This window comes from Apteryx rowi, unplaced genomic scaffold (genome assembly GCF_003343035.1).
Source record: "Apteryx rowi isolate R43461 unplaced genomic scaffold, aptRow1 scaffold_99, whole genome shotgun sequence".
Classification (NCBI taxonomy): domain Eukaryota; kingdom Metazoa; phylum Chordata; class Aves; order Apterygiformes; family Apterygidae; genus Apteryx; species Apteryx rowi.
In genome coordinates, this window is record NW_020451304.1 from 62,526 (window position 1) to 86,042 (window position 23,517).

General features: G+C 40.1%; 1 protein-coding gene across 9 annotated transcripts; it reads right to left on the reverse strand.

Annotated features, from left to right (window-relative positions):
* Positions 1-752: 752 nt before the first annotated feature.
* Positions 753-22,792, reverse strand: AKAP10 (A-kinase anchoring protein 10). 9 transcript variants are annotated; one of them, XM_026055180.1, is made up of 15 exons: positions 22,562-22,792; positions 18,560-18,607; positions 16,205-16,387; positions 13,943-14,497; positions 12,335-12,433; positions 11,721-11,805; positions 11,235-11,358; positions 10,216-10,352; positions 8,900-9,044; positions 7,951-8,127; positions 5,657-5,766; positions 4,691-4,773; positions 4,046-4,098; positions 3,341-3,439; positions 753-2,197 (listed from the first exon to the last, which is right to left on the reverse strand). In XM_026055180.1, exons 1-15 carry the CDS (start codon positions 22,581-22,583, stop codon positions 2,192-2,194), a joined length of 1,926 nt encoding a protein of 641 aa, XP_025910965.1. In that variant the 5' UTR covers positions 22,584-22,792; the 3' UTR covers positions 753-2,191. The 9 variants fall into 9 exon arrangements, 6 of the variants coding, with proteins under 6 accessions (XP_025910965.1, XP_025910966.1, XP_025910969.1 ...); XM_026055181.1 differs by having other exon boundaries at positions 3,341-3,436; positions 22,562-22,790; XM_026055184.1 differs by lacking the exon at positions 4,046-4,098 and having other exon boundaries at positions 3,341-3,436.
* Positions 22,793-23,517: the final 725 nt, after the last annotated feature.

A 23,517-nucleotide genomic window follows, 5' to 3' on the forward strand; every position in this document is an offset into this window, starting at 1 on the left:
ACCACCACCACCACAGCAGGCATCAGGTACTCAAATGCAACCCTGGAGAGCAGCTCAATCGCATCCAAACATGGCTTACGGAGAGGAGAAGGAAAACCAGCACGTGCRCCCAAAGCAGTGACTCAAGCACTGCTCAGCAGCTGGGCTCGGGCTCAGGCTAAGCGAAGCAGCTTAGAGAAATTGCCCGAAGCGCGCACTGGGCCGGCCGTTGGCAGTCCTCGGAGCATCAGCTTCGCCCTTGAAGGGAGGAGCTGGCCCAGCAAATGARGTGCAGTCCTGGCAGTGACCTCTCCCAATTTGGGGGATGAAAGTTTCTCCCATCAGCCTCTAGGAGCCCCAGCGCTCCGAAGGTGTGGTGAGCTAAGGAGAGCCCTCAGGCACGGTCTGGCCACATCCACCCCTTGGGGCTGCAGAAGCTCCAAGAACCGCAGTCCCGGATGGGACTTGTGCCCAAACCTGGGGCCTGTAATCCCTCAACGTGCTCAGCCGGGAGAGCCAAAAGCTTGCTCCCTTTGAATCCTGCCAAGGTGCAGAGAGGCGAGGGAACCATCCTTCCACTCAAAGCCTTTTTTAATATTTAGCTAGAAACGATTCATAGCCACTACACTGCCATTAACACAGTCAATTAAAAGAATAAGAAACCTGGGCAAATATTCCAAAGACAGATGTTTCAGGGGGTTGTTTCTTTTGAGACCCCCATTTAAAAAAACCCATGGAGGTTAGTCCAATCCCATGAAAACAGAAAATTGACACAAATTTTAATATTCATATATTTTAAATCAAAACACAATTAAATATAGTATGTTTTAAGTACATGAATACTTAGGCATGAGAGAAATAAGAGGTGGTACATAGTACCAAAAACCTATACACAGCCTTTTTGCTTCTTTTCATAGATAATACAGTGTGTCTCTATACAATCAAATATTGCAACAGAATAACACTTGCTAGTCAATCAAGATATTCTGAACATTGGAGATGATTGAGTTCTTTATAAAGTGATTTTTTTTGCACAAGGTTGAGGGAAAAAAAAAAGCAATCATAAGAGTAGAATAAAAACCCCAAATAGAAGTGTTGTATACTAAAAATGCAGCAATAACATAATGGAGTGACACACTGAGTACTTCAGATACTCCGTAAAATCAATGCATGAGAAAGAATACAGGTGCCGTGTCACACAGTGGCTTTTTACTTAAAGTTTACACAAGTTTCAAGTGTTGTCAATGTCAGGGAAAAGAAAGCTAGAGGTCATTAAAAATTATTTTTCTTTATAAACCAAACATCTGGAATTACATATTATCTTGGTTTGAGGACAACAAGCTATGGAGAATGGCAGTAATACATGGCAGCAATTAATTTTTCCTCGGTTGTGGAATGAAGAGGAAGGAAAATGGAGCAGTCTACTGGGTACCATCGCCTCAGAACGTGGGCTGCATCGAGAGCCACGGCTCAGGAACAGGGCATTGCACAAGTGCAAGATCAGCTTGCAAGTCTGCTGTGTGTTAGAAGCAGGGAATGGGCGTATGCATGTGTACGAGCTTGACAAGGAAGAGTTACACTGTCCAGGCTTCACTCCTCATCATTCTATGCTCCCTTCAAAGTTAATGTAATTATGAAGTAAAATACATTTATCTTACAGTTGAATACTCATCTATTTCAAGGAAGGAAAAATAAAACTTAGAACTTTTAAGGTCATTCACTGCCAATGAATTCACGGCTTCAGATTCACTTCTCCAATGGTCAAGTGTCAGGGAGACATCCCATGACCTTTGCAATTACGTGTTTAAAAATTACGAGCAGTAGAACTAGAAACTACAGCAAAACCTTCCCCTCCTTGGTGTGGCTTGTGTCCCATTCCAGATATTTTGCTTAAAAGTCTTTTTGAGACAGGGTCAAGTATTTGTGAGGTTGATCACAGTTTCTCAGTGACATGTTCATAAACTGTCTTCATCTCTTTAAAAACCATTATCATTGTGAATGCCGTATACAACAGGAAAAAGTGTTTCTTTGCTCTCTACAGTGGAGGTACAGGATTGCTTCTTTTTAATTCTTCCTTCTAAATGAGGGAGACATCGGTGGTATGTAGTAACAGTGCTTTGCTTTTATTGGCTGTGTTAAAGAATCCACCAAAAGGGAAAGTTCACTCATTCTCAAAGCAGAAAATTAGATTTCCTGTTCTGGCATTTAAAAATCATAGCTGGAAAAGGAAAAATAGGGTTAGAACTCATTCCATCCTAAAAAATACAAGGCAATCACTCAGTAAAAAGACATTTTGTGTTTGCAAACGTTGAAAGCCAGGTAAGCTGATGAATTTGGGAGGGGAAGAAAAAACAAACAACCCCCCCCCGCCCCTCCTCCCCCCAGCCCCCCCAAATCCCACACAACAAACCTCAACCTTCCCATTACTGTAACTATACTTGCTTAATTGAATCCAGAGCATGTGCAGCCAGTTGATATTTCTAAATACTGTGCTGAGTGACCTTTTCAACTAGCCAGGCTGGAATCATATCATTTGCAGCCAAGCTATTAAGTGAAGTTATTATACAAGTCTTTTAAACATAACTGCTCTAGAAATAGGGAAACAGTCACATAGTGAAATTATGGAGCCATTAGCCCAGGCCTATCACTGGGCTTTGGTACATGTTTACTTTCTTTAATTAAAGTGCAAGGTTTTTTTTGTTTGTTTTTTGTAATTCATGCTAGAGATGTCTGAAAGCCAGAAGCACCAGATATTARCTTGCAAACTGCTGTCTTCAGGATTTCACAAAATGTAACTATTGCATCACAACTGTTTTGTAACGCAGAACACGCAGACTTGTACAACAGCAAAGTCACTAAGCATCGATGGATAACGCCAAAGTGCTAGCCTATCAACAGGGCTACCGTATTTTTTTTTTTTTAAAACAGCATAGACATAGCACAGTGTAAATTTAGCACACCCAACAAGACAACTTTCTAGCTCTTAAGTAGGTTTTAGTGTTACTTTAGGCAAATATACTAGCATTCATTAACATGAAATAGCAAATGTAAACTCAAATAAGAAATTACAGTATTGATCCTGCACTATAAATCACCCTTTTGACTAATAAGGCAGCTTATAAAGACTGTAAAGTAACGAAAACAATTTAAAGACTCGTACAGGAGTACCACTGCAGGTATCTGTCAAGAAACTCCGACCACACCATACGTGGGCTGAAACACTTCCAACCTTTGTTGGAAGTCCTGTCGTGCTACTAACCTGAACTCATATTAGTGTGGGTTTCAGATGCACTAGGAAAGCGAGCAAAAGCTCTGCTCCTCCCACAGGTTAGCTAAGGTCAGACAGTTTCTACCTTCTTACCTTTGTAACCTTCTCCAAATGCTGCTCACATTGTGCCTGCTGCATAACATCATTGACTATCATCTTTGCTATCCTCCAAGCCATCTCTTCTTGAGCCTGCCGTAGAAAAAAAAAAAAAACATCCCAAATACAGGTAGTTTGAAGTTCTTAAAATTACAATACAGTGCTCTCAGCATAATTCACAAGCTTAACCTTACAGACATGGTTAACCTTCACAACTCTGACTTGTAGTAAACGTAACATATCTTCCCTCGATGAAAATGCAGCTGGTTTCTAAGTACAGCGTTAGTTTTAATTAACGTGAGTATTTATAGTTTGATCCAATTTCCAAGAGAGTAAGTGAAGTCTTCAGACAGTCTTTTGGGGACTTGCCCAAGCCCCTCTGGAGGGGAAAAATGCAGCCTTTAATCCACATACAGCTGTCATTTCACAGTAAAAACCAAAGAACAATAGTACCTCTCCTCTTATTTGCAGATTATTTCTCTTAGAGAGAGAGAGAGAGGCAAAGTGCTCCTTGGCAAAGAACAAACTGGTTTCACAAGTGCATGTAATTCAATTACATTTAGCATGCAGAGACTGACAGTTCTGGTTGGTCTGAGTATCAGAAAGATACTCAGAGAAAACAGCCAGGATTAAGAACCCTGAACACTATTTCCCTAACCTGAATTTGAAGTAAGTCATAAGGACAACATAACAAGGACACACCTCATCCGTGTTTCCTTGAACCCATTTCTTCATTGCTTGTGAAAACATGGACCCTAGTTGAGATAAACAACAAGCAAGGCGTATTAGCAAACTCAGCAGCACATCTCATTTCTCTTCTCTATAAACACATACTTGCTTCTATCCTGAAGGTTTGCACTGCTAGCATTAGAGAACCCAGAAGAGTGGCAGGAAAGATGAGGGATTACCAGGATTCATGGTTCACTAGGCGCTGAGCCCAGACCATTCTTTCCCAGCAACCAGACTTGAAAAGCAGCATTAACAGCAGATCTCAAAGTGGGTAGGAAGCATGTAGAGAGCTGAAGTTTTTTCATCTTGAGACCAAATCCTTGAAGGTTTGACCATCAGTTCAGCTGCTAGCAGCTTTCATCCCTGCCAGGTTCCATCGACAGGTCCAACTCCCACAGGCTGTGCATACTCCCAGGAGTCCAGCTGGACCAGAAAAGCAGGATTTGGCTACAGAACTGGGCCAGAGATGGGTTTTGTCTCAGTACAGGATGATCCCCTAAGCATCTCTATTTGGCTTAAAACAGATCGGGAAGGAGTCAAGAGGTTTGCTTGGCTAAAGCAAGGAAAAGGGCAGTTCTGCAGATGTTTACAGAAACAGAGAGAAAGAGGAAAGCAAACCTTTTGATTTCTTGACATCAGGCTCTGGTTCAGATTCTCTGATGAACTGTCCCAGATCACTGACTCTTCCAAATGTCATCCTCCTGAAGAGAGGAGTAGAAAAACCACACAGGTTACCAAGAGAACTTCAGCACTATGGAAAGTTATCAATCAGCAAAACAAAAAAAATCTCACTACAATAAAGACTTGTGTCAGAAGACTGACATTTTACCAGTTACCACCTTTTCCACCCAAAATTGATACATTGGGAAAAACTTCCCGCTCTTCATGTTTATCTGAATTCTAAGTAAATCTTAAAAACATTTCTAGAAACTGAAAGTAGGCAAGCACTTCAATGACTCAATCATGTAATATCAAGATGCAGTGTGAACAAGTGCTCTACATTATCACAGAAACATTTCATTAGGGAACAACCAATTTACAGTACTTGAAAGCACAGCAGACTGGTATGCAGTAGAAAAGCAAGGTAGCTAGAGAAACAAAGAATTTCTGTTTGAGACCCACAGAGCAGAAGAGCTTCATATCAAAGAGCAACTTAAGAAACAGAAGACTAGCTGTGCAATCTGCTAATGAAATGAAGTACAAGCTCTTCTTTATATGGGAGTAGGGAGAAATCAATGCTGTATATTACAGTAGCAAAGTCTTCCAAGCGTGTTCTTTCCTATTCCAAACCCAAACAGGAACTACTAGTTATATTTTGGAGCCAGAGAGGAATAAAATATCTAGTAGAAAGAGAAAAACAATTGGAAATATTTTTCTGACTGCTGTTCTCATCAGAGAAACAGTCACCATGACATTGGCATTAAATTGCACTACTGAGAAAACAACTTACTTTCAAGTTTTAAGACATATACTAAGATTGCAACATCTTGCATTTATGTGGACTCTCAATGCAGAAGGACACAACAAAAATGAAACAGAGGTGAAACGTACTGAAAAGAATGAGATACACTGAATGAACCTTACCCTGCATATGTTCGTTGATATAAAGATTCTGGATCCAGACTTGCAGCATCTACAATTATTGCTTCATCAAAATTTTTCAGGATTTTAACATTAGCCTTTTTGACATTGGACTACAAACAAAAATTCTAAATATTAGTGCCCAATGCAGACAACTAGTAGCTTCTTAACAAAACTGCTATTTTTAGTGCTTTTACAGTTTGACAAATCTCTGTGAAGTCTCTACACAAGCATAAAAGAATTAAGAGAACAGCTACACAAATGATGAATTCCTAACTTGGTATGACACTGTTTTTAAACAGAGGATGATAAAGTTGCATGAACAGAGCCAAAAACACAAGGTACAGGTCAGCATGCATATATGTAGAGACTGCTGTCTAAGCAGTATCAATTGACTAGATCTGTGTGCGCATGCAAATTATTTGCTTCTGAGTGCATAACCCTGAGCCACCTCAAAAGTGGCAGCAACTGCCCTCATCCCTGTCATGTACTTGGTAAGCAGCTCCCATGAAACACACTGTGCTCTCCCAAACAGAGAGAACATGCGTTTACCTTTTGGTCTACAGTATAAGACTATAGGGGGGAAAAAAAAATACCCCAAGGAAACATTTGAGCAAGAGCAAGGAGAGCACAAAAGCATAGCAATCTATTAGCACCTTAACTTGGAACAGAAACACTAATGGTAGCTGCCTTGTAAAGTCCTCTCCTGTTGGTCTGCACCAAGTGCTGTTCTTTATGCAAAAAGACACAAAGACCTGGTGACCCTTCTATGCAGATACGTAGGAATGCACACCACAAAAACGCAGCACTTTGTTCCTAAGCACTCCAAACAAGGCAAATCCCAGCAGTTTTTCCTGTTCAGGCTATTGGACATCAGGATTTTTCCAAGATAGTCAGAACACAGATTTTATTCCCCACTTTACAACCTCATTAGAAGGTATAAAAAAAAATTAAAAGCAGGTAGTACAGCTTCCACGTTGCTTGAAACACAGAAAGTCAATACTATTGATCTAGATATTGTTATTTAAAACTCATGGTAGCGTTGCAGCCTTCAATAAAAGCAATTCAGCAGAAGCAGGTTTTGCTTAGCTTTTCTGCTCTCAGCTGGGCTTGACAGACTGAACTGGCTACAGATAAACTAGAATCTGTTTATCCTCTCCCTTTTCCACATTGGAATTAAATAAAACTAGAATTTTTGGAACAGACAACTCAGTTAAAAATGTATCTCTGTCATTACGTGGACGGTTTCATATCGTAAAGTGCTCCACTGCCCATTTCTGAGGCTAGGCCCACATGGGAACACAGCTCTCAGAGCAGCATCACGAAGGAGATTAAGCAGCAAGCTGCTGGCCTGTGACCAGAGAACCGCACAAAGCGTACCCGCAGCGGCCACCTCAATGACACTGGAAAGGTGACAGAGCCAAAGGGACCCAGTTACATACTCGCTTCTGCATAGCACAGTGAAGCAGCAGCCACATAGCTCTAATCATGCTTAATGAGCGATTAGAAAGCTCTCTGCTTTACCCAGCAATGGACATTTAAGTCTTTATTCCCAGCTTTACATCAAACTACATGTATGCAAACAAAATTCAGATATTGCCCCCGGAACGCTGCATCTCAGTGGTAATACAGTAAACTGCCAGAGCTCTCTACGGGGAAGGTCAGGAGTCTGGCCGCTTTCTATCAGACTGACACAAGTAACTAGCTTGAGGACTACAGCATGGAAAATCTGCTGAGACAAACCTGTGAACAGCAGCTGGTCAGATATTAACTGTCACTGCTCTATGCATGAGCAGAGGACTTGTACCCTGAAGAGTCCACTCAGTTCTAGGGTTTAAGGTCTGTCACTTCAATGGACTTGAGCACACAATTCGCATACTTATATTTAAATTCTACAGCATGTTCACAATGTCAATTTTTGCTTAAAGATATAACTTTTGCCTAAAGATATATTATTAAAGAAAAAAAAGCAAGCTTATTTCTAATGAAAAGCATTCTTAAGTGCTACAGTACTACAAAGCAGTCTTCAGCTAATATTAATAGCTTAATTCCTTGAATCAAAGTTCTGCTTTTAATAAAAGTGGTAAAAGACCTTGGATGCAGAAGATACAATAAATAACTTCTATGCCAAATACTATTTACTTGAAATCAATAGAAAGCAGATTAAATGTGTCCTTAAAGTGAAATGGGAAGCTTAAAATTACAAGATGTTTCCTTAAAGGGTACAAACTTTGATTTCAATATAGAAAAGTAACTGCACTATTTATTAGAACAGAATCAAAACAAGAAACTCCTACCTGGGCGGCAGAGCCATCAGGGCCCCCTATCTGAGAATCGCTATCAGGAGAGCTACTGGGGCCTTGAATACTCAGTGCAATATTCCCTCCTGGAAATTCATCTCCTCGTACTGAATGGATGAGATCATTCAAGTATTTGTAGTAAAGGTTGCTGGACAAGAAACCAGGCAAAAAAACCTGAGAGACAGAAGAATGAGGCCTCTTTAATCAACAGATCCAGTCTGCATGATTACTATAGACCATTTACAGAACAGAAAGGTCAACTGGACATCTCAGTCCTGTGTAGATGGCACACAAGTAAAAATGTACATAAATGRAATTATTCTGGATTAGCTATTGCACTGCTATAGATCTGAATCCTACTTCGGAATGAAGCAGCAAAACCAGCCATATGTTAGCTAAACCCTCCCCGAATGGGAGCCAAGTTCAGGTTGTTTTCCCCGAGAAAGGCCTGACATCCCAATACTTTTGCAGTTATTTTGCTATGCTGTCCAAGAATCAGCAGCAGCTCCAGAAGCAAACCACTGATCTCCAGGTACCCCAGGGTACCACTATAACCACAGCACTGGTATGGGGCTTGCAAATACCTGCTACCAGCTAGCTGTGGGGTAGCACCAGGCAGGGGAGTGGTGAGGAAGGAAAATTTTCAAAAGATACAATAAGCTGCTGATGGCAATTGATATGAGAGGGAATTCTGTTACTTCCATTAAATTGTAACAGTCACCCAAGACAAGCATTTCACAGAGAATTAACAGAAGCCATGGGAGTTGCATCTTTTCAAATTACGCTGGAGAAAATTTAACTAATATTGTTGTATTATCCAGGTAAAAAAGGAAGTCAGTAAAATAACAGGACAAATCAGAGATGCTGAGGGGAATACTTGACACATAGCAGAATCTCCCCATCATCTTCACTAACTACCAAAACCAGCCTGAAGAAGGTATCTCACCGTCTCCATGGTAGTCCAGGCCTGCCGCAAGGGAGTAGTGAAACAGTTAGGGAGGGGACCACCTTCCCTGCAGATGTTGGATTCGATCTCTAGCCTCACAGAGTCATCAAACCCAAGAGGATGCGTGGCTTGAAGGGAGAAGTATCTGCAGCACAGGACAGGGGAAGAAAGCAACACAAAAGGATTTCCAAAACTTTGCAGGTGGTTAGTAACTACCTTTTTCCACCGAAAGTTATTAATCATGCTGCAGCCACTAGATGGTGCTGCTTTAAACATGCAGGTACAACGGATACTAAGTGCAGRGAAAGAAAAACCCAATTCACAGAAATGTTTTTGATAAAGCTTTACTCTGAAGATACAGGTAAAACGAATAGAGTGTCATGTGACTACTGATGAGCAGAATCACACACACGTGTGCATGAGCGCACACGCACACACTTTGTAATAGGGCAAGGAACACAGCAAACACCCAGAACGGAAGCAGCGTTTGCTCTTTTAATCACATCATTATAGAGTTTGTGGATGAAGCAGGGAGATGGCTGATGAGGCGAAAATGAAAGGAAATTGTTCATTTCCTCTCCGGGCAATAATTTGTCAAATTTGCACTTAAGCTTAAGAGCAAACTCTTTCCTGGAAGCAGTTTTGATGTCTGTCCTTCAGTTGCACAATTGATAAGTTGAAGCACAAAGAGGAAAAAAGTTACACTACTGAGAGCAAGAGGAAAGTCTGACATTAAAGAGAATCTGTTTGCTTCCTTACAGAAAGGAAAACAAAAAAAGAAAAAGAAAGAACCCCTCCACAAAAACCCTCCAAAGCATTTTCGAAATATTAAGAACCAGCACTATTTGGCTTGTTTTTTTCTTCCTGGCAGGACTCCTATTTTGTGTTGTAAAAGCTCTTGAAGCCTCTTTTAAATGGATAACAGTATCTGAACCTTAAGATTTTTCTACAGTTATGCAGCTGCTATTAGCATTAAAGCTTTTCCAAGTGACTACCAATTGGCTTTGATACCTTATGAGAAAAACCTTAGTTCTCAAGCAGTGAGTCCTGGAAATTCTGAATTTTGTCTACAAACACAAAATCTTTATAAGGATTTTCTCTTTATGCATAAGGAAATGCAAAAAAAAAAAAAAAGTTCTTGCCTGCTTACACTGGAGGCTGCCGTAATAAACAGGTATTTCAGCATACGTTAAGACAAGAGCACAAGAATGCAAGGCATAGTTTGAAAATGAAAAGTGCCTTTAGCACAATGCAACAGAAAGATGCAAAGATAAAATTACCAGCTTCAGAAGTAAGTAAATGTTGAACTCACTCACTTGTCATACAAAATCATAGCATCGTTCTGTGCTTCTTGCCCATCATATTGGCCTTCTTTGGCAGCAAGTTGAGACTGGAAGTTATCTGCTGCCAACCAGAACTGCAATACGTTAACTGCGTCTTCCTTTTCCATATACTAGAAGGGAAATTAGAAAAAAAGAAGAAAAATTAAAGCAGAAGTTTTAGCAAGAAACTACAGCAAGCACAGACAAACCCACCCCTTCCCATTTAAAATAAATGTAGCCCATATATCAATGATACAAAATCGTCACCAGGGGATAAAATTATTCTGAATTTTCAGATGTAGCCCTGCAGACAGATTTAGTCTGCTCAGCTTGTTAAAGAAACTAGTGAAATCTCTTTTCCTTAGTGATTTTCACATTTAGTTTCCAAACATTTTAGCTATTTGTTTCATATTAAAGACAGAGAAAACCCATTTTCAAGCTATGCTTAACTTAGACTGAATACAGCATATTGTCTGTTCTTCACAGCTTGCCATTTCAAACCATATTGGCTTGTCAGACTATCAGCACAAGTATTTTACTACTAATAGATGATTCCCTAAAGGTACAGGATACTGCGACTGTGAACTTATGCATTTAATCTATCACATTCTGATCTGATCTTCTAAGCAAAGCTAGAGAATTATTCTTTATCTGTTARAGGGTCACAAAGAACAGTACTTTGCTTAAGGCTTTCAAAGTCACAGCTTCATTTAGCAAGATTAAGAAGTCTACATCAGAGCTTCTACAAAGCAAAGGAAAAAAAGAGAGGCCACTAAACTGGAGAAGATGTACATTAATACTCATTCTACAATACGGTGTGAAAGTTCAAACATCTGGAATAGTTCTACATAGACAGGAAGCTGTTAATGCATTTTCTCTCAGAACAATATACACCTCGTTTTTTTTCCTTATGTTGAGGTATCTTTATTAAAGCCTTCAGGGCATGGATGCTTTCCCACTTGATAAAGGAAAAAAAAACAAGGAATAAAAAACCCCACAGCCCTAACACTTACCTCAGAGAAATAAAACAGGGCTGATTCACAGAAAAGTATGTCAGCCAGATAAACAGTCCCACTAGTCAGCACCTCAATCTGATATTTACAGAAATGATGACTTCGCAAAAATTCACTAAAGTGCCTGCACACAGATAGAATAATAGTTATCAACRGCCAACAGCACCAAGGCACTTTATGAAACAACTAGTTCTTGTCTCAGAAGTCTTATAATTTTAGTCTGACAAAAGCAAAAGAAGCAAGAAACAATACAGGATATATGAACATCATGAAAATTATATAAAGAACATAGTAAAAGCACACACAAAATTTCAGCAAGTGATCACAAGAATGGATTTGGAGGAAGACACCGGAAGACAGTTTAAAATACAGGAGACTGAACAGAAAAGTTACTTTACAGTTATGTCTTCATAAACACATTTTTATGGAACTGTGTTTTGCAAACGGACAGTATACAAGAGAAGCCAAACCATTCAATCAACTTACTCTTGTTCCATTGCATTAAACACTATTGACTGTGCCGTAACAAAACAGTTAGGATCCACTTGCCCATCTTCCCCACAAATCTTTGCTGTAAAGAGAGATCAGGTTAATTTTAATGTGCATTTGGTTTAATGAGCTGAAGGACACAAGTGATGACTAGTTAATGAAAAACTGCATTTCAAATCCACTAGAATCAGCTGGCTCTGACTGCACAGAGAGCTTTTAAAAGATATCAGCACTGTTTTCTTTAGCATTACAGATAGCTGGATGATGATATTATGGCTAAAATACTGTATTGAGTAGATATCTGGATTCACCCAATAGCCACCTGGAGTTCTTTCACTAATTTAAGAAAAGTCTATGAAAGTTCTTCAGGGAATATTGCACAGGGTTACTGAAAGTGCTGATCCATTGCCATTTGTAATGTGTTTATATGCTATCAAAATAAGCGTGAGGAAGTGTTCTGCAAWCATTATACATACTTTATCTTTTTACCATTGACTTTAAAATTCATAAAAACAAAAAGAAATACCTTTATGTGCACGTGTGGGAGTGTATTAAAGATGTATTTATGGGGAAGGAGGAGTTCTAAAGTAGGAGATAGTATATATTCTTACCAACTATATCATTTCTCATTGCCTCTGTAATTGGTATTGGTTTAGCAGCATCTGGAGAAATATATTTGGTAAAAGTACTAACTGCGTCCCGTTCTATACCTACAAAGAGGAAATATAGAATCAAACTTTAAATTCACTAGCATAGGTCTAAAGAGAGGAGTGAACAACAAACATCTGCTCTCCAGAAAAGCAAGTATCTGATTAACGGTCACAGTTTATTTCCCATGAAGCTTTCAGTGCACTATTCAATACTTTGCTACTGGCAAACTACCATGACTGTGTTATCTATAGCCAGGTCACAATAAGCCCACAATGAATCGACTAGCAAGATGGAATAAAGCAATCTAACTCTTAATTTCGTACCACCAAACAGACAGAACCTCTTCCTCAGCTGCACACCCTAGTCCCAGTAGTAATGCCTTTGCAGCAAGAGCTGTGATGAAGTTCCCAATTTCTGGTCCTCACCATAGTAGAATAGAAAGCACTTGCATTACAAAGGAATTAAACAAACAAACAAAATCTTAAAACGAGATGACTCAGAATAAGCTATAGTGTACCTTTTACATGTCACCTTTCAAGAGAGAGTTGGGACACTGCTTAGGTACACAAAAAAAAATTTGTAATTATATTCCAAACGTCAGATTTCTCAGAAAGGACCCAGTTCCTTGAAATTCAATATTTTCATACGTTAGAACCAGAGGTGTTATTCATGACTCAAGYATCATTGTGTTTGTCTAAGATACTTTGTGGCTGAGGTTACACATTGTGGAACTATATGATAACCAACTATACAAGAGAGACAAATAGCAAGAGAAAGGGATGCAACATAAGGAAACAGTTGGGCAAATGAGAGGAACCAATATGAAGAAAGGAGTATTTCCTTTTTTGTCTGTAAGCTGTCACAAACAAGGAAGGACTGAGTAGGTACAGAGTAAAGAAAACAGGTTACTGTGCATGTAGCTTACTATCAGAAGTAAATATTTTAATTTCATCCTTACTTCCAGTAGCCTTTGAAGAGGTGGACTCCAAATGAGAACAAATCAGTTACAAGGGGAGGAACTCTATCAAATAAATCTAAGAACAGAAAGAGTATGTTCCATACAAAGTCTCTACAAATCTTTTTGCAACCATTACTTATGTCATTTTACACGATACAGAATATTTATCTTCCACGGAAAGTTAATTATCACTTCTCAGCCCCACCATCATCCAAATTTTCTGCAATACTTTTAAACTGGGGCAGAGAGAAGAGAAGGGGGGAAAACAGGACATTGCAATGCTCRTCTTTGTTTCTTAAGATTACACACATAGGAACAGAAGCAAACTAAGCTTATCAGAATATGTAATGATTCTGAAGTGTCTTCAGTGGCACGTTTATTTTTTAAACAACCAGACAGTCAAACAATACATAGATCTTAAAATGACCATTAGCTTATTCAGAATGTTAACATTACCCACTTTCAAAATTATTTTCCTCCTCCCAACACCATATGATACTTACAAAGCACATATGAAAAATGAGGCAGCTTACCATACCACACCAAGCAAGCAGCAACCAGTACGCCCCCATCCCACCATTTTTAGAGAAAGTTAATACAGAACACTTACTTTTCATTAGTTTTCCTGACAAGTCCTTTAGTGCAGAGGAGGGGCTGTTTCTATTTGATACTGTAAGCTTGGAAGATTCTTGCTGATCAGCTGGAACAGAATGGGTCCCCGCCTCAGATTTTCTCAGACAAAGAACACCGGCATTGTCACTCTCCTGACCTGAGAGCACGTGGTTCTGGCTGTTGCTAGTTCTGTCGCTCTTGTCTGGAGCCACTGGCTTGGTCCTGAGCAGATGGGCTGTGCTAGAATTCTCCAGTCTCTCTTCAAGCAATCCAGTTGGAGAAGATGACGTGATTTCCTGCTGTTTTGAGGGCGACACTGGCTCTGCCAATGAACTCTGCTTAACTGTGTTCAGGCTATGTGCTCTTATGCGGGACCATGTCGTGGAGTGAAAGCTTTCGGCCTCTAACCAAAATTTAACCAAGTGTTCCATTCTACGTAGTTCCATAAACTGGATAAAATAAGGGAGGGCTACGTTGTCCTGCAAAACTTGTTCAAGGGTCTTTGAAAGGCTTGATTTGGTCTCTTGGGCCTGATAATTCAGACACGATCTGCCTAAAGAAAAATATCAAGGGAATGACTCTGTATTACACTACAGGCATTGGTATTTGATACAGAAGTGTCCTGGAATGCAGCTGCTGAAGAAACGATTCTAAGGACTGCAACATATACTTGAAATAAAACGTATTTCCTACCAATAAACAAGCAGACAACAAAAACACATATCACTGAACATTGATATCTGATCAATACTCTAAAAGTCCAATTCTACTRTTAAAAAAAGAGTCTGGTCAACATACTAATAATTTGAGTCCAACAGCATCTTAAAGAAAGCAAGCTCACAACCACTTTCTGCCTGGTTATGTTGTGCAAGGTACAAACAAAAGGTAGCAGTATTAAGATGTTGTTCCACATTCTGTCCTCTATATCCAATACTTTCAAATATTAAATCCATGATAGCCAAATTAAATGCCAACTGAACTCTCCCTGAAAAGTGACTACACAGGTAGATGTACAATGATGATAAGCCATTAGAATATGTGCCCAGTCCCTTAGACATATTGAACAGTCTAGCCTGCTTTTCCTCGCATGCTATGCCATCATTCATTAGTGTTATCTGTCTATAGCAGTCAGTAAATGGTACATTTAGCAGTGCCACAAGGCTTATTCTACATGCTGCTTGTTGAATATTCTCAGATACAGGGAGAAGACTAAATCAGAAGAATCCCTCCGTTTTCATTAAGATTTATTATTTCACTTCCAGAAATGTCCAGCTTGCAACTTAATAGTAAACTTTCTACTGAACTTCTCATATGTCTAAACGGTTTGCATATGTATTAACATTTGCAGTTCAGCAGCAAATTCCTTACTGATTTCTATGAACAACTTTTGTATTAGTTAGTTTTGTCTTGTTTAAAACAAAAAAACAAAAACTAAAAAACACATACACAAGAAAACAAGAAACCCCCACACCCACACATGAACCAAGAGATTTGTATAATAGGGGCTTTGTAGTCTTTAGTAAAACTCATTATCCTACTGTTTGCAACAGTTCCCTGCTGCTCCAACCATCTCCAAAGATCCATATGCTAGTGACTGGAAGCGCCAAGCTTCAATGTCCCATATCTAAATTCTTCAACTATGTTCAGTAGCTAAACTCATGACTRTTAGAAATTTAGTTCAATAAAGTCTGGGTTTGATTAAGGCAACAGAAAACTGATCCCAGGTAGAGTGGCCTTAAAAATCAGACACAAATATACTGCCTTCATCATAGAGRCACAGCAATAAATTCTGAAGAATAATGTACCTCATCATTTTCTTTTAATAAACCTTCTCTGCACATCACATTTACAAGATTGAGATCAAAAGACTACTTACATTTTTAGGAAATAAACTTTTAAAAACATGACTTTATGAACACTTTGTGTATGAACATGCAAGAGAATAATACTGTCCACACCAGATTAGACTACAGAGTCTGCTGAGTACACTGTTTAATAGGGCCARTTATGACAATTTAAAGGATAGCAGGAGAATTTTTATAATACAATGGTTGTACATAAAGTAAAGGAACCTCTTTTATTGAGCAGGAAACAAGTACACTGTCTATTCAAAACCCTTCTAGGGCAACATAGATGCTACTGCAATAGGAATGTAAAATTTTGTTATTACCTAATCTACTTGCCTCACAACCAAGGGATGGTGAGCATACCAACAATACAAAGTAACGTTAACTGTATTATAGAACAGATGAAGCCTTACCTAAGTCTCCAAAATGAGCAGCTTCCATGTGACTTGGCTGCTTCTTAAGGGCAGCTGTCCGACTGCTAGAAAAAGAGTCCATGTTGGCAGAGATGGCATTAATTGCCACATGGCTTGGTCCTGCAGCCTCCAGCAAGGCATGATTTCTAGTGCTTCTTTGAGGGGAATGTATGGGTATTGGAGCTGGAATCAAGACAACAGTGATTAGAAAGAACCTAAGACCTCTTCTATGCAGCATCCAATGCTAAGCACCCCAAGATAAACCGAAGAATTTGCATGCRTCAGTCTTATTAAAAACCTATTGTACCACTGTGATAACCGCTATCATAGCGGTCTAATACTTCATCAACAATATAGTTTAGTTGCAATGGTCGYGGCAAATCCATTTCCTTACATTTTTCAAGTTTTACGTGTGTTCAGAAAACCCTGAACTATGAAGCTAACTGTGAGCTTTAACAAGAACATTTTTTCCAAAATAGTTTCTTTGTCTCTATTTAGTTAAAGAGAAAAAAGCAATATGCAAACATCTCTGATGAAACTCAGATGATTATAAGGCTTAATCTCCTCTAGCTGTTTTAGAACATGGTTGGCTACTTGAGAACAAAGAGAACAAAGAATAATTTCCTCACATAAAACTGTCTGTGAAAAAGCATCAAGAAATTTTTAATTGATGACAAAGCTAAAAAAAAAAAAATCCCATAACAAAATGATACCACTTTCAAAGACTCAGGAAATTACATTTGATTAGGATGTCATGCAAGGACATCTTACACCCCTGACTTAAAAATAAAGTGAGTCAGATGACATGCTATCTCAGTACGCCATTTCATAATGATGCATTTCGTCAAGGTGTCAAGAAAGTTTGTTTTGATGACCTTCATGCTGCATAACTTCATTTTTGTTCACAATTTGATGACACATGATGACAGAAGCTGACAATTTCACACTTACATGTCATGGTACCAGACACCTTAAAAGCAATGGTATAGGAGAGCTAAAATGTTCATGGTACCAGACACCTTAAAAGCAATGGTATAGGAGAGCTAAAATGTTCAAGATACTCCAAAGTGTTTCTCCAGTTAAAGTATTTGGTACCAAGATACTGCTTGCCACCTTTTACAAAGCCCTTGGTATTTATTATCAGCAATAATGGAAAAAACAGTTTTTCTAGGCCAATGGAAGGCAGCCAGTTGCTTGGCTGATGACAGTAGCTGAGGATAACTTGCTGGAAGCTACTTCTGTAGAACCATAGCTGCACGCCTCTTAATTGTTTAGGCTTTTGTGAATTGGACTTAATTTTGTATTGTAAACATTTGGGGCAAAAGTGTTGTATTTAATCAAAGGATCAAATACTTGTTCTAAAGCTTCTAGATAACACTACATCACTAACCTAACATCATACAGATCACAGAGCAGTGTTTTGCCAAACCAGAAAGATGCTTCCTGTTTATTTAATGTCAGCAGCTCATGATTTATAATAAAATAAATTTGAAAATTTTTATTTACACAGAGACCATACTGCAGCCCTTCCCTGGCTACCTGTTTCAGCTAGTCACTGGTCATTGTTAATTACACTGTAATAATAGCGTGTGCTATAAAATGGATAAGATTGACAGTTTCCTATATTTGACTTCAGAGACAGACCAACAATGTGAAAGAAGTCTTTAATTTTCTCTTGATAGCCAGATAACACATTAAAAAGTATAGAAARAGGATTCTGTCTGGGGAAGATAAAAGCAACAGATCAGATTTATACATATTACTTCATCTCCTTGCAGTAACGCAATAAAAACTGACAGGACAAACTAACTTGTTTTCCCATAGTTTACTGGCTTAATTCCCATCAAGATTTTTTTCTCTCCCAACAGAGAGAGCAGMAAAGTTTCTGGAGCACATGGAGCAGTATTAGAATAGCTATGTATTCTGAACAAGATTCAGATCTTCAAGCTCACAAGACACACCAGTCAAAGTTAACTCAGACACTGGCATCCTGTTTTGCAAATTAGGCACAATAAAGCCACATTTTTAAAACTAAAATATACGACATACTAGCATGGAATCTCAGAAGCAATTTGCTTAGATAAGGAGTAACCACTATTTGCAGGGTGACTGAGTTTTACTATCACTTTGAATTAAAGATCATGTCTGACAGTTTAATAATCTTCTGTCCTTACAGATTCAGCAAGATGACTAGGAAAGATCAGTTGCTCAGAATCAAGTTTTGGATCAGCTTTGTTTTTGAGGCACAGGTCATGTTTGTGTTCAGCCATAAGGAAACTGTTCCTCTGGTTAAAAGAAAGATGGCAGATAATATCAGAGATATGAATTTATAAAAAAAGTAAATATTGATCTTACTTTTAATTGCTTTCACATCTGTGGTCTTTTCTTGTTCCTTGCCTTTCACTGTAAAGCATAAAGGAAAATGTTAAGGCTATTTTGGGTGACTAATGGCATTTAACAGGTGAATGAACATACAACTGGAAGATGCAAACCATGATTTTGTTAAAAGTAATTTTTCTGATCTGACATCAAGTAATAGAGAATTTCAAAGCTCCTGTGTTTCTCTGCTTTTCAAAAGCAAAACTTTGTCATTCATACTCATGGATTAAGTCTAATGAAACAGTGTGTTAAATTTTCTAAAACATTCTGAAAGATGCTTGCTGTCTACATGGTTAAACCAAGGCCACATTCAAGGTTATATAAGGTTTAATAAATTGCATGAACTGGAAAGAATGGAGTAGATGTGTTTTAAGAGCAGAGTATCAGCAGATGTTTTCTATGAATGACAAATCAAATGTCCAAGAACAACATCTCCCTACTATTACAGGCAGACCGGTAGAACACGCACAGTGGGAAGGATGTAAATGGAACAAGCTCCGTGAAACCAGGCACTGCTCTCTCTCACTCATGAACGGATACCACAGAAGTGTTTTGGAAATTCACTATAAATAGTTAATTCCCTCACAGACAATATTGCCAAAATATCATCAAGCATATGACAAACAAATGATGGAAAGATAGCAGTTAAAAGAAAAGTTTTGATGAAAAAAGATTTTTTTTTTTAAAGGAAGATTTTATACAGAGAATAAGACAATAAAAAATAAAACAAAAATAAAGAAACTGAAGGAGTACATAAACATGATGGCATGGCAAGCAATAAATAAATCAGTGATATTTAAGCATGCAGTCTACTAGTGAAACCGTCTATGGCTGCTACAGGCTGGGATTATTACTACAAATAGGTCATCTTTGAACACAGATTTTTCAAGTCCTTCCAAATCTAACCACAAATCATAACCAAGTAGAATCAAACRTTTGCATTACAAAACATGAACAGATTAAAAAAACTTCCTATTCTGACCTAAGTATTTCACATATTTTAAGGGGAAACTTCAATCTCTTGTTACATAATTGTCCTGCACAATCGTAGCTGCAGTATTATCATGCTGCCAACCTTTTCTATGAGAACTATAAGTGTTGCAGATCTGTAAATTGGCAACTCAGCATTTAAAATTTATGCTACCGGTTAGCACATTCTCTTTGCGATAGAAAGGCTTAAGCCTCAGCTTAATGACCTGGACTCTTTTTACATCTGGCTGTAGAAGTTCAGTTTAACTGTAAAGATAAAAAGGCATTTAGGATAACCATTTTTTACATAACTGATTGAATGCTGCTATGCAGGAAAAAATATCCTAAAAATCTGTACATATCTGAAATAATACTGAGGTAGAATGGAAATGATGCAACCTGTACACAGTATTATGAACTCTTTTTCTAAAATGATTCCAATAGTTGATTGATCAAACTGATTCCCAACCAGCAGCAATAATTTCTGAGTTTCCACAGAAGAGTCCTCCATAAGCCTACTTTTAGTTTAAACATACTTGTTTTCTTACCAGCTGCCCAGTTGTTCTCCACCTGATTACCAACTTATTACTAGCAGTACAAACTCCTGATTCACACTGCCAACCTCTTTGATACGTAAGCTTCTTGTGTCACTACTAGCCTCAAGCAGGCCATAATTAAAAAGTAACAGCTGAAGACAGATGAAAACTGGTACATGTGACAAGAGTGCATTTTAGAAAGCAAAGTTTCACTACAGGAATTTACTTTCATTTTCCTCACAAAACCAGATGTCATTTTGTGTCTGTGTGTGAAGTTGGCTATGGTACATGATTATCAGGGACTAAACGTTTGTCAAAGTTTGCAGTAGCAAACTCCATTTGCAAAGGAGTAATACATCAAACCGACTAAAGCTGACCACACGAGATTAGAGAATTGTAACTGACATTTTGAAATACAGAATGAACAAATCTAAACCGTCCATGCATGTACTTACACAAAAAGCAATAGACAACTTGACAGGTCAGCCAGCTAGTAGGGTTCGATGCATTATTTCCAAAATATCCCTAGTAAATTATTACACAGTCTGAATGTTTTCACTGTTAACAATTTCATAATCTGCCCTCAAGCCCCCCGGCTGCTGGTCCAACTGTTATTGTTTAATTTCTCAGCCTATTATCCACCCTGAATTTTACTAGACCTTTATTTTAAAGTACTTTCTGATCAATTATTTCACTATTATTTTTGAGATTTCTCTACACGTCAGTACTTTTATCCTTCTTTGTTTGATTTCATTAAAACAACAAAAAAAAAGGGTTAATTTCTTACCTAATGCTGTATCCTCTTAAACAATGATAACTCAACCCAGAGATACTGATGCTTTTTTATATGGTTTTGGAATGCATGCGTCTAGTCAGAGTTTTACATAAGCCTTTGTATGTTGCTTTTCTCCCAGCTGCAATTTAAGATCTTCTCTAAAAAACACTATCTCTAATGGAGATGCATGAAACAATGTTATTTTAGGTACAACCCAGATGAAGGCTTACTTATCTCTTCTCCTTAAGAGTGCCTCTCTAATGCATTTAGTTCTAACTGTGCTTCTCTGACCAAAGATCTTTTAATCAAAGTAACATAAATAGATACTGCATTAGACGTTTCACTAYTTTCTCCTTGAGAAATTTTCTGCCACGCTATGATTAAGCATCGGGATGGAATACCAGCTCCACGATTCTCTTTGTCAGTGAAGCATTGGAAGACGTTTTTGAAGAGTTTATAAGCAGCACAGAACTTATATTCTACAGCTCAACATTAGAATGTAAACACCCCATAAAGGATTAYGGTACTTGTAAAACCTTCAGTGGATTTCAAAGAGTCTTCAGAACTTCTCCTAATAAGAACAGAAGTTTAAACTCTTTTTCCAGGACTACTGCACTAACCTCCAAAAAGRACGAATTTTTTAATGCTGCTACTTTGGCTGAGAAAGCTTATAATAGAACATGCCAATCAAGAGCAAAAACACAGGCTCAGATAATATATTCTTTCCTCCTAACTTAGTCTTATCTCCCAAGAAGTGCAGTTTGGGTTTCAGTAATTAAGAAACACTTCAGAGGAGCATTGGATCAGCCACTGCTGAAAGAATAATGGTTTACTACTCGAACCACAGCACTACAAGCTAATAGAACTGCTTTCCTAAGAGGGGCAACTTTCAACAAAAACACTCAAACCACATATCATGCAGACTGAAGGCATACTATACCACACTTTAATCACAAGTTGTAGCACCAGTGCCTTCAGAACGTTTAATGCTCAAAGAACAGTTAACTATACCCTTTTGAGCCACAGGAACATTTTAAAATTTAGGGGGCCTAAAATACCTATAATTTAACTTGTGGCACATAACATCTACAAACATATTACCGAGTAAATTCATGAAAACCTTTGTCAACGATTTCTTGGGCTTTTTGAAGAACTCAGCATGATGTCTTGTTTTTGATTAGGATTTTTAGCCACTGCTATAATGTATAAGGCCAATTATATTTTTACAAAAAAAAAAAAAAAGCATTTACACTAGCATTGTAAAAAATGTATTAGTTCAGTAAAAAGTGAACCAAAACGCTCGAAAATTGCATGGAGTAACTGACATTTTATACCAGCCTCCCTAGACTGCACGACAGTCCCCTGCTCCAGCACTGTCAAGCCACATTTCTTCCTTAAAGGAGCGCGGAAAGCCCAGTCCCAGCGCTGCCGGCTGCAGCTATTCCGAGCCGCCCCCGCGGGGGAAACGCCGGCGCCGGCAGCACCGTTTGGAGCCGGCGCTGCTCCCCGCGCACAGCGGCGGCTCCCCGAGCAAGGGGGGCGGGCAGCGGACACCTCACCCCCCTAATCCGGCACTGCCGCGACCCCCAAAACAGACGCTTTGCCCTCAGCACGGCGGGAGGCAGCGGCCTCACCCCCGCCGCCGCGGAGCCGCCGGGCCAGGGCCGGGCCGGGCCCCCGCGCCTCCCGCCCCCCTACCTTTCCGCCTGAAGAAGGACATGGTGCCGGGGAGGGGGCGAGGCGGCCGCCGGGGAGGGGGGGAGAAGGGGAGGGAGGGGGCGAGGGCAGCGAGCCGGGCTCCCTATGAATGAGACTCCTTCCTCCGCCCGCCGCCTCCTCTCCCTCCGCCTCTTCCTCCCGCGGAGGGGCCAGCGGCCGCCATGTTGTCAACAACCGCCCCGCTCCTTCTTCCGGGCGGCGGGCGGCGCGTGAGGCATCACGGGATGCGGCCCGGCCGCCGGYGGACCCCCCTCCCCCCTCACTCAACATGGCCGCCTCGGCGTCAGGCGGCCCGGCCAATCCGCGGGGCGGAGCCATATTGAATGAGGGCAAGAGGCTCGGGAGGAGGGGGGGGGTGTTAAACGGTGGCGGGGGGGGGGGGCGTCCATCTTTGTTCAGGGCAAGGGGGGGCGCCTGACTGAGCGAGGCTCAGGGGGCCATCTTGAATGAGGGCAAGATGTCCTGGAGGTGGCAGCGGGGTGGCCTTTGCTTGGGAGCAGGGCAGCGTCGTGGCCCTGAAGAGCCATTTTCGGGAAGCTCCAGCTCTTTGGGCACATGTCATGGGKGGCTGCCTGCCCTGGGGGCAGGTGACAGCAATGGAGGGTCGGGAGAGAKCCGCCCGGCAGGGCTGAGGTGCTGCACGACACGCAGCCCAGTGGCTCCATGTCCCCTGGGGTGCAAGGCCCAGAATGGCCTCCCCGGCCCTGAGGGGATGTGGCAGAGGGGATGTGGCGGCAGCGGCCGTCTGTGGTACAACCTCACACCTGTCTAAACATCGCCACAGGGCTGCGGGGCTTCATGCTGCATCGCGGCAGCGTCCCCTCGTCCACAAACCGACCGAGGCAACCTCAAGCTGTGGCTCTTCTCCAGAGCATCCTGCTGTGCGGTCCAGTCGCTGCAGACAAAATGCCGTCCCACCACGCAGTGGTTATGCC